We start from the raw sequence: 10903 nt of genomic DNA, 5'->3' as shown, positions 1-10903 counted from the left end.
CTCGCAGCTCGCGTGGGCGGGGAGCCCCCCGGACGAGGACGCGGTTCCCGAGGAGTGGCTGCTGCTGCACGTGGTGCAGGGCCACATCGGCGCCGGGAACTACAGCTACCTGCGCCTGAACCACGAGGGGAAGATCGTCCTCCGGATGCGCAGCCTGAGGGGCGACGCCGACCTGTACGTGTCCGACAGCACCCTGCACCCGAGCTTCGACGACTACGACCTGCAGTCGGTGACCTGCGGCCCGGACGCCGTGGCCATCCCCGCGCACTTCCGGCGGCCCGTGGGCATCGGGGTGTACGGGCACCCGTCCCACCACGAGAGCGAGTTCGAGATGAAGGTGTATTACGACCGCGCGCCGGAGCCCCCGTTCGGGGAGGCGGCCGACGCCGGGGCGGGCCNGAGGAGGAGTCCGTGCTCTGGACCGTCTTAATTAGCGTTTTGAAACTGGTACTGGAGATCCTCTTCTGATCCCTGGAACGCCCCGAACAAACCGGTGGCCGCGGGCCTCCGCCTGGAGGTCTCTCTCCGTAAAGCCATACGCTCGTTACCTCACTTACCCCGACAGTAGGGAGCGCGGCAAGAACGACGTTGCTCTTTTCGGTTCTCAAAGCCCCTGTAAGAGGAATACGCACAATAAAATGTTTCGACTGCAGTTTGATGGGTGTGTCAGCGGATTGGGGGCTTAGGCAAAACGCAGCACCCTTCCCGCAGCCGAGTCGCCCGGCTGGAAAGGTCTGTGGCTGCGCCTTCACCCCAGGCAGTGATTCGAGATGAGGTCCCGGCGTGCACACCTGGAACGGGTCGGAAATGTAACCAGCTCTTCCTCTTTGCTCGCATGTGGCCTAAAGTGGGGTGCCCGCGCCCCGAGCAGAGACCGAGCCCAGAGACCAAGCCCGAGCCGCCTGGCGCAGGCAGGCGCCCCTGCCTCCCTGCAGGTTAAGGTCATTGGCACTGATCACCTGAGACTCTGTAATTTTGTTATGCTACCCAAGACTGGCCAGAAACCAGACAGATTAGGAAAACTTCATGCAAGTAATAACTTTCAGGCCAAGGAAAACTAGATAAGTACTTCAATTACGTTGCCTATATTTCCACTGAATTTCTGGAGAGAGCCAAAGCACTAAGAGACTTAAAAAAAAGAAAAGAAAATGAACTATTTCTCTACCTGAAATTGGTTTTAAGGGGAATAGTAGCTTATAACAAATAAATCAACTTACAGATTTTAAGCACATGGTTAATTTCAGAAGTCTTTTATTGGCATAAAATTGAGAATGTAAATAAATTGGCACCAAGTATTTCGTTTAAGTCCATGTTACAATATTGGGATCAAAAGCTATTTTATCCCTCTTTGCTGTTTTTCCCCCTTCTGCCCACTTTCCTGGGTGTTGGGGGGTCTCGCTGACAACAGTCACAAATCCAGCGACCTAGGAGAAAAATTGTTAGTTAATATAATATGAAATTTAATTTTTTAGGACTAAATTTTAAACCTATTTGGCGCTCCTTCCTTAGGTATCACTAGTGGTATTTTTTTCTGTGGATGTGTGATGTGAAGGGCACCAGGAAGTTCCTTAATTTAAGGAGAAAAATCGGAGTAAACAATGCCATGTAAAATTCAGTGCAAGTTGGGGGAGGGGAGGAGAGGAGATCAATACCATGTAATGATCTGGACCTTTAAAAAATTACCACAATCCTTTCTGAAACCCAGACACTGTCATACTTTAAAAGTTCAAAAGTACATGTCGTCTATAAACCCTGTTACTGACTTTGGCTTGTTTCCAGCCTTTTCCCCTGCTGTTCAGCAGCAGCTGCATGTGTGAACTCCTCTCACGTCCTGGTGCACCAGACACAGCACTTTAAACCTGACCAGCATCTGACCACACAGCGATGAACCGCACTAGGTACTTCAGCTGAGTTACTACCGAACTTTAAGTCACCTGCTTCTTAATGACTCCCAGGAAACTACTAGGCGTGGGTTTTATAAAGTATTATACAGTGTTAACTATGCAAGTTAAGTTCTAAATTTACACAATTATGTGTAATATTTTAGTCCAATTACTGTGATTTATTCTTCGACTCTGTGTTCCAAAGTTATCTGGAATTGTTATGCTGCCTCATTTTATAGAAATCTGGTTTATTTATAAAGGCATAGCAGGCATTTTTGTTGAGTATCTGAATAGAGGACACAAAAATAAAATCAAGGCTTTGAAACGAATGGACGCTTCTGCTTTAGCTCTTTCACTGGAAAGGCCTGAGTTCATTCTATACAATGAGCTCTTTTCCAAAACTTGGAGGCGGCCCTCTGACCCCCTTTGTCCTTTAGCCGGGTCACCTAGCGATGAAAAGCAGGTGGACGTTATCTGGATAATCACAGCTTTGGTAACTTCTTGGGAACAGAAGGATCTCTGAGGTGCTTGTGCAGCCTTTAAAAAAAGTGATGGGAGAGTCCCTTCATTCCTTTTCGTAATCTTTACCTGATGGAATAGCACCAAGGCCCACACAAAAAGTATGATAACCTCTGTCACACACATCACAGAACATCATTTCTTCTTCATGGTGGGGCTGTCCACATATAATGCAAGTTTTACACTCCATGCATTGCCATGGGTAGGTCTTAATCATAGAAACAAGCTCCATGGTCATATCCAGGCAAGAAGGATGGCCTAAACCAAAACCAATATTAGTATTTCAGAGAAGAATTTTGAATTTAATAAAATAACAAAATGCTAGTTTGCTTTGGGATTTCTCAAGATGGCTACAATGTCTAATCACCAAAGAAATGAAAATACAAAGTAGAGGAAAATACATGGGCTCCTTCCCTATGCCTTACAAGTTACCCTGTATATTTGAGGATTCTTTGATTCGGGTGTAGTGGACAACTAAAAATGCTGGTTTTTGAAGCAACAAATAGGGTGGTTGAGATGTTAAGACCCGGCAGTACTTACCACTGTTATGACACTGGGAGCAGTGTATAAGTGATTCAGCCTTCCCTTTCTTGTTCGACTCCTTACCCTTCAGACAAATTCCACAGAGAGCATTTGGAATGACCTTTGGCTGGAAGGGTAGAAGAGGGCTATAAATTCATGCCAGAAGTACTCACTGTGGGTTCATAAGGAATTGTTACTGCCGTATCTTTACTTTCAGTAACTTGCTAAGGAGGATCTTTTAGAAAGACCTAACTTGAGAGAGTCAGCTTTCAACATACTAAAGCCTTAGATTTCGTTTTAAAATTCTCCCAACAGCAGGATCTCCTGTCGGGATTAAATGTAGCATTCTATATTCCCTACGTGCACAGCAAGATCTGATTACTGAGCTGGAAGACTAAATGCAGTGTCAAATTGCACTATTATTTGGAAGAAGAAATCCAGGTACCAAATGACCTTTACATGTGAGTAAGGCTTCTTGTAAAACAGAAGACTCAGTTTTAAGCAGCAGATTTTGTTTAAAAACTGCTTATTTCTCAAAGTTGAAAAAACAGATCTATAAAACAAGTTATAAATTATAAAATCAATGTTTTAACATTTTTAATTGAAAAATGTCTCATCCATACATGTTATGTGCATAAACATTTCCGGGAAACAGCTGTGATTATTCCCTTTGCATATCTAATAATAAAAGAGCTTATGCTTAGGGGAGAGCATTCAGTATGAGATACAAAACATGAAAGAGAAAAGTAAGCTTTCAGGCAAGCAAACACTGATCACTTAAAAAGTTACAGACACCCTCATATTCTGAGTACCATTCATTTTTCAGATTAAAGATTTGCTCCATCCAGTGAAGGTGCATTTGGGTTTTAAAACACACTTAGCGACACATGGAAAAGGACAAAGAAGAAAGGATGCATAGCACCTACAATTACCAGGGCAGGGAGAACACCCAAACATCCCAGTTTCGACCAGAGCGAAATGGCGTTCACTCCCACTCTACGAACACGTTAAGTAACGGTGGCAGGAAAAGCAGAGCCAGCATGGGCCAGGGTGGACGGGCCAGGACCGTATGTGTACGTAGGGACTGGGGGGAGGTCACCAGGTTGCTGTATTTCTGTTTTCTTCCAACCCAGCCAAATGCATCTTCTCTTTCCCTTTCCTAAGTTCTTAAACCAAAGAGAAGCCGAAAGGAAACTCCAACTTTGTTTATAGTATTCCAGCTTTGAAATGTCTCACTGCCACCTTCAAAACCTTAGGCCTAAACAATTTTTTCTTAATTCTTTTAAGTTTTGATTTTTTTAAATTGTCCTTCTTTTGCAAAAGATGACAGAGGCATTCAAAAATAATTTTTGGCTTATTTATTTAAAAAAAGTCAACCTTATACATAAATATAATAAAAACAATAACTCTAAACAATCACAAATGTCTCTACAAAATAATAAATATGGGAGTTAAAACATACATATAAAACTTTACCGTTAACTATTCTACATCTGCTTTAAGTGTATGTTTATACCCTGCTCCCCAACACCGGGGCAGTGTCACGTGCTCAAACCGTGGGAGTCTTACAGAGCAGTCCCCTTCCGTTGCTGCTGCTACATTCTAAGAATAAGGTTCTCACTGTGTTTCCTACAGTAAAAGAAAAAAAATAGCTACAAGTGCACTTCTAGGACCCAAGTTCCGATTCGGTGACGACCAAATCTGGAAGTGCCGTAATATACAGCAGAAAGCTACCTGTCAGCACACCAAAATAAGAGCCACCCTTTGGTTATGCCGCCTGCACTGAAGGTAAAAGATCTACTTGTTTAATACTTGTAGTTGAAGTTAGACGCTGGCATTCCAAGTACTCGGTTACCTTTCACTGAAGTCAGGGAGGTAACTACACAGTATTAAATTCTAAAAGGAGAACCCTTCATGGGAGATCCTTTACAAAAGTCAAAAATGAATAAAACACAAGGCTAGTCATTCACATTCTAGAGCAATTCAAGTTCTACAGCCATTAAAACATACATTAAACACCTATGATAAAAAGGGACACCAAGAAAATTCTAGGTTTACTTCTATGCATAAAATCATAATATTTCATTAAGCCACTTAAAATTTTTCTTACCCAATAGTCTTCATCTTGATGAAAAGAGGAGGTGAAAGGGGAGAAGGAGACAGAGAGAGAGAGACGGGGAGAGACAGAGCTCCGCAGCATTTTCTACGGTAATTCTGTTCTCTCAAGCACTCGGCTCTCTGGGAAGCCGCCCTGCTCCACCCAGGGCCTGCTCACACCCAGGGCCGCCGGCTGGGAAGCTTAGTCTCTGATGGAGGAGGAGGAGGAAGGGAACAGTGCACAGAACTCCTGCGAAGACGGATAGAAGAGGACCCGGTGTCTGACAGAGACAGTTCTAGAAACTGCAACAACATCAGTGTCACTACTGACAAGAAAATTAAAATACTCATCCTAACAGCTCTCAGCATCTCAAATAAAAGGCTCACAATACCCTTACTTTCCTGCTTGGAAAATAACCAAAGATAAGCAAGACTTTCATGGTAGCAGTAACATGGTATAGATTTTAATTATATACTTGCAACCCAGGCCTGACTCCTAACAAACAATACGCTTTAATTTCAGGTTAATGTAACCCAAACACTACTGTCCTACAAATTCAGGGCAAGCACTAGTGAATCTCATCAAGCAAGACATCAGCTGCGCCATCACTGTCCGTAACTCCAACATATTTATATGTATGAGCTTCAGCGTGAAGTACCCGAATATTTAGGCACATCTTGGCTTATTAATATTTTTCACAGAGAGGTTACGTTTAATAAACATGTTCACGTTAATGTATTAAGTCTAGATACAGGTTGTTCCAAACTCTAAAATACCTGAAACATTTTTAGCTACTAAAAATGTTCACACAAGTTATAAAATGTGCATTTTGCAGATTACACCCCCTTGAGTCCTATCAATTTAGGTTAATCTATATGATTTCTTCTATATCAAATCAATGATACTGTGGAGTAATTCTTCATTTTCAGCCTCTATGATACCTCTCCTTCGACACTCTGGCCTCTGATCCCATGACCAATCCAGGCTACCTCTGCAGGGGCTCCGGGATGCCTGCCGGGAGCGCCGCGCAGCCTCTCCCGTTTGAAGACCAGCGCGCACACACCAGGCTAACCTTCCAAGATTTAATCTTTGGAGTTCATTTGCTTTTGATTATTCAGCATTAATTTACATCTTAAGTAAAAAATTACGTAAGCTATATACGTAAAAACCAGTATAAAAACCACACGGCTGCACCCTGCCGAAGCCATCCCGTGCCGAATAAAGCTTTGGATTTGCTTGCCACAGGCTGGAAAAACACGGATTTTAAAACTGATCACGTAAAGGCATTTTCTAATTAAATATGGATTAAATACACTAATTCACTAACCTGCTTTTTAAACTTCAGGAAAAGCAGGGGGAGTGAACCGTGAGCAGGCTGTGGCTGCGGAACGGAAGTGGCTGGCAGCGCGCTCATCCCTGCTCTTCCGGATCAACCAGCACGGCCCCAATCCTGACCCACGACAAGATGTTTAACAATTCCACTCGGTAGAACTACTCGATCACCTTACTCTAAAATGTCCCTTCAAAACACTTTCATCACCACAATGAAAAGCATATTCTGATCCATTCCGGGCTGCATGGACAGCCTATTTTATGATCACCACCCAGAACCTAAAACTGTGCAGCTAATTCCACTCCTTTTATGATATTCCTAACCCCCCATCTAGGGATAAGGCCACTCACCTCTCACCTGACCCTCCGGAGAGGAAGGGACAGAGAGGGCAGGAGGAACCACAAAAATAATATTGCTGATAGCACACTACCTTACTCTGAGAACAGCCCAGACCGGAAGTTAACAAGTATATATACATCTAAGCCAGGTCACGTCACTAAATAACACTTCAATCCTTGTCGTAGAATCATAGAGTCTATTTGCCAGGGTGAGGCTAAAAATCACCACAATGTAAATAACAGGTTTTACTGTTTTCTATCACAGAGTTAGTGGACTTTGGCAAGTGGATCAGATAATCTTTAAATTAAACCCAGATCTTCCTTCAGGAGAGGCAGCTTATTCTAAGAGTCTGTCCACCCATACTTCACGGCGTGGCATGCTCAGCTATACGACATATTAGGATATTGCAAATGTCAGATAATTACGAGCCTTACCCCAAGGAAACAAAGCATAAAGTTCTGCGTGGAAGTAATTTTTTAAAAACCCATACTTGCCTGGTTATTGTTTAAAAGACAAAAAAAGATTTTCTTATAAACCGTACATCTACAGGAAACAGAAGCTAAACCATAGGCAGAAGTGACAGAAAAGCCACCAGGAAAATAAAGCACGACAGGAGGAGGCTGACAGAGGGCACACAGGACAGCAGTGGAGCGCGGCGGGCAGGCCTCCACCGCTCGGAGTCAGAGGTAAACTATCTCGGGGAGAGAGGCTGCTCAGGAAGGAAGCGGAGTCAGGGGCTTTTTTCTTCTACCTTGTACCCAGGGACTGACTTGGACAGTACAGAACGTTTGGAAGCGTCTTTTCGTGGAGTAGCAGCTTTGTCCTTGGATCTCTGTCTTCCCGGCAGAGGCTCCTCCTGGCCGTCGGGAAGGCCTTCCCCTTCAGACGCGTTGCCGGAGGAGCTGTCCTGGAAGGCAAAGGCAGAGACAGAGATTCCTTGGGATTCACGCAGACTAGAGCGCGAATGCTGAAAACGACAGCGAACGATTAAAAAGAAAAAAAGGTTCGTGTAAAGTTCTGTCAATTAAAATAATTCTAAGAAAACTTTTCCCGGTGGAGACTAAAAAAAGTCATGTTAAAAATCACTTATCTGTCTTACGTGTGACCACAGAAAGCTAACTGTACCTTAACCAACTTGGTGTCCTGCCTCCATCAACACTGGCAGAGGGCGCTGCCCCAGCTGGTGCCACACCGTTTTGCCAAGGCGCGAGGGGAGCCTGATTTCATAGGGAAAACTGGTTAAGGAATAAACTGTTGGGCCGCCTGGGGGGCTCAGTCGGTTAAGCTTCCGCTTTCAGTTCAGGTCATGATCTCACGGTTCGTGGGTTCGAGCCCCATGTCGGGCTCTGTGCTGACAGCTCAGAGCCTGGAACCTGCTTTGAATTCTCTGTCTCCCTCTCTCTCCCCTGGTCACGCGATCTCTCTCTCTCTCTCTCAAAAATAAAAAATAATTTAAAAAAAAGTTGGTGACAAACACATCCTGCCCACTTCACGGTGGCCTCCTCCCAGGCTCAGCTCGGCTACCACGAAGGCTGAAAGTGGCCGGCTGCCTCACACACAGTGCCGAGTCAAACCAGAATCCTCTGCCACCCAGTGTGTCCTTCTTCACTCCTGCAGACCACACCAACTTGCCCCTGATACCAAACCAGTGCTCTTGACCTTTCCCTGGAGGAAGCCAAACACTATTGATTAAGCAACAGGAACACAAGTTAATGTGCTCCCCAAACCGAGACGGTTAAATACGGAATTGTACGCTAAGGTCTGGTACCCTTTCCTGACCCGCCTGTAAGAACCACAAAGGGGCAACTCTAACACCTCCGAAGGCACAGCGGTCTGCAGCGAGGCGCACGGAAGGTCAGGTTCCTAACAGCAGTTCTCAGGGAATTCCACGGCCCTGTCCTTGACACAGAGGCAGGTGCAATCCGGCAGAGCAGTTAGCACCCACTCAAGGGAGACGCCCGCTCGTACAGAGAGGTGTTCCTACCGAAGTGCCTTTATGTTTCCGCTTCTCGTCACCTCGGCCGTCCTCGGCGTCGTCCGAGTCACCATCGCTATCTAGGGCCGGGAGCTCAGGGTCCAGCGGGGGCTCGTAGAGGGCCGTGTTCAGCGGCAGATACCGCAGCTCATCCGCTGAGTACCTGGGGTTCAGAGGGGCGGTTCTCAGTCCTCTTTTACCAGAACCATAAAAGACCGGATCTGCGACCCAGAGTCGGCCCTAATCTTCCCAGGTAACCACAAATACTTTTGGAAAATGATGACACATGTAACAAATGATTTTGCATTTGAAAAGTAATAAATAAAAAGCCTAAACAGTTTTTTATCAGACTAAGAGGTAAAACATGCACTTGATTCTTTCTGTCAAAGATAATGTCTCCGTCCTTTATCATCAACCCAAAAAAAGGGAAAAAAAGCATCAGCAGAGGAAGGTGGAGCACTGGCAGTGCAGAACCACACAAACCCCATGCCACCTGACCCCCGTCCCCAGTTCCCCGAGTCCTCGCTGCCTCGGGGTCTGCTGCAGACCGACAAAACGTTTTGTTTTTAAAGAACAAAATCTTAAGTAGCAAGTTACTTAAAAACAACTTATGAAGCATGTATTCTAACTAGTGTCATCATCTATTCTGGCTGAAAATACTCATCACAACCCCTCACCCCAAGTCAGGTGGCACCCATAGCAGCTGACCCATTGCCACCTTCCCATCTGCGGCCCGCCCTCTGCGTTTCCATACCCTGTCCCCACCCGGAAACCTGCATTAAGTAGGCACAGGGGCATCTGGGCGGCTCGGTTGGTTAAGTGTCCATGACTTTGGCTCAGGTCATGATCTCAAGATTTGAGAGTTCCAGCCCCACATCGAGCTCTGTGCTGACAGCTCAGAGCCTGGAGCCTGCTTCGGATTCTGTGCCTCCCTCTCTCTCTGCCCCTCCCTAATTCACACTCTCTCAAACATAAATGTTAAAAAAAAATTTTTTAATCAACAAGAATAATTTGCTGACCCAAAACTAAAAAAACTAAAATCTGCTAACCTATGATTTAAATTGGACTTTCAAATAGTAGGATCCTATAGTCCATTTTAAATCCTATAAAGAACAGTCTCTATCCTAAAAAGCATAAGGTTTAAAGCCAAAGTCAAAGCTGAGATTCTCAAACAAAATGACCCTGTGTTAGCCTCCTTCTCAGTTACATCCAGGTCGGGAATAAGAGAGAAGCAGCATTCTTGCTCTGAGGAGTAGAAGTGGCAGCCAGGCCAGAGTGACCTCACCCCTCCTGTGCCCCGCACGCTCCACCGGTGCTGCCCCACAGGTAGCCGTAAACACGCAGCCACCAAGTCGGCAGGCCTAGGGTCGTGCCTGGGAGTCTGTATTCCCAGCAAGCTTGCAAGTGACAAGGTGCTGCGGGGCCATGCAGCGTGCTCTAGGGACGCAGGTGCTAGGAGGCTCGGGCACCTGTCCAGGGAGGCACGCACAGGCGGGCAGGAGATGGGCAGTGGCGGCTTCAGGAGCGGACGTTCGCGTTCCTGGGGGAAGGTGCTCTTCACCACGGAGCCACAGGAGGCGGAGGGACAGACCTCACCCAGCATCTTAGGGCGAGGCACAGGACTCTGAAGTCCCTCCCCAACACCCAACAGAAATGCTGATAAAAGCAACAGATACCTTTTGTAATATTCCTGGAACTGTCCCGGGATGAGGGCCACTGGGTAAGAACTGACCTTGGTTCGCTCCGTCGGTAACACTTTGTACTTCCCCTGAGGCACCTGGATGACCTAGGCGACATAAAGAGAAACACAAAACTGAGTCCCAGCCAGGAATCAGGCCTTTAGGGAAACAGTCCCTCTCGTGCTCCACTGTGCTCCTCCCCGCATAAAGCTCAAATATGAGACACGGGATGCTAGAAGCCAGGGGGCAGCTGGTGTTCCTGGCCGTACAGGCGGGTTTTATCCGGCTCTTTGGCACGGCCATCGTGTCTGCGGAAAGGCGGTATGTTTCCCGCCCCTGAAGAGCAAGGGGCCGGGGCAACCTCTAAACCCCTGCAGCTCAGCACCCTCGTCTACAAGATGAGAAAATTACTAGTTTCAACCTCACAGGGCAACTGTGAGAGACCAGCGAATTACTGTGCGAGTGTCTTACGATGACGCTTGGGACAAAAAACAAGTACGATATACACCTACTAGTGTCGCCCAGCAGAATGTCAGCCACAAGCACACCCCCCCC

At 46.2% G+C, this 10903-nt stretch overlaps 2 protein-coding genes across 3 annotated transcripts in view; one reads left to right on the top strand and one right to left on the bottom strand.

Annotated features, from left to right (window-relative positions):
• Position 1: 1 nt before the first annotated feature.
• On the top strand, positions 2-2212 carry CUNH6orf120 (chromosome unknown C6orf120 homolog; the record flags this gene model as incomplete). The annotated part of the gene is given in 2 exon segments (XM_077757377.1): positions 2-395; positions 398-2212. Coding segments are annotated over 2 exon segments (465 nt in total), but the record flags the coding sequence as incomplete, so codon positions are not given.
• Positions 1235-10903, bottom strand: part of PHF10 (PHD finger protein 10) — a 16812-nt gene continuing 7143 nt past the window's right edge. For both annotated transcript variants that reach the window (XM_077757411.1, XM_077757410.1), the window contains exons 7-12: positions 10346-10455; positions 8679-8832; positions 7446-7601; positions 2943-3051; positions 2472-2660; positions 1235-1424 (exon numbers count right to left, since the gene is read on the bottom strand). In XM_077757411.1, the coding sequence (XP_077613537.1) occupies positions 1339-1424; positions 2472-2660; positions 2943-3051; positions 7446-7601; positions 8679-8832; positions 10346-10455 (804 nt within the window). In that variant the 3' untranslated portion in view covers positions 1235-1338. The remainder of the gene's footprint in view (positions 1425-2471; positions 2661-2942; positions 3052-7445; positions 7602-8678; positions 8833-10345; positions 10456-10903) is intronic.

Source organism: Crocuta crocuta, unplaced genomic scaffold (genome assembly GCF_008692635.1).
Source record: "Crocuta crocuta isolate KB4526 unplaced genomic scaffold, BGI_CrCroc_1.0 scaffold506, whole genome shotgun sequence".
Classification (NCBI taxonomy): Eukaryota; Metazoa; Chordata; class Mammalia; order Carnivora; family Hyaenidae; genus Crocuta; species Crocuta crocuta.
Note: the sequence above shows the minus strand (reverse complement) of the source record. Positions and strands in the feature narration are given on the sequence as shown.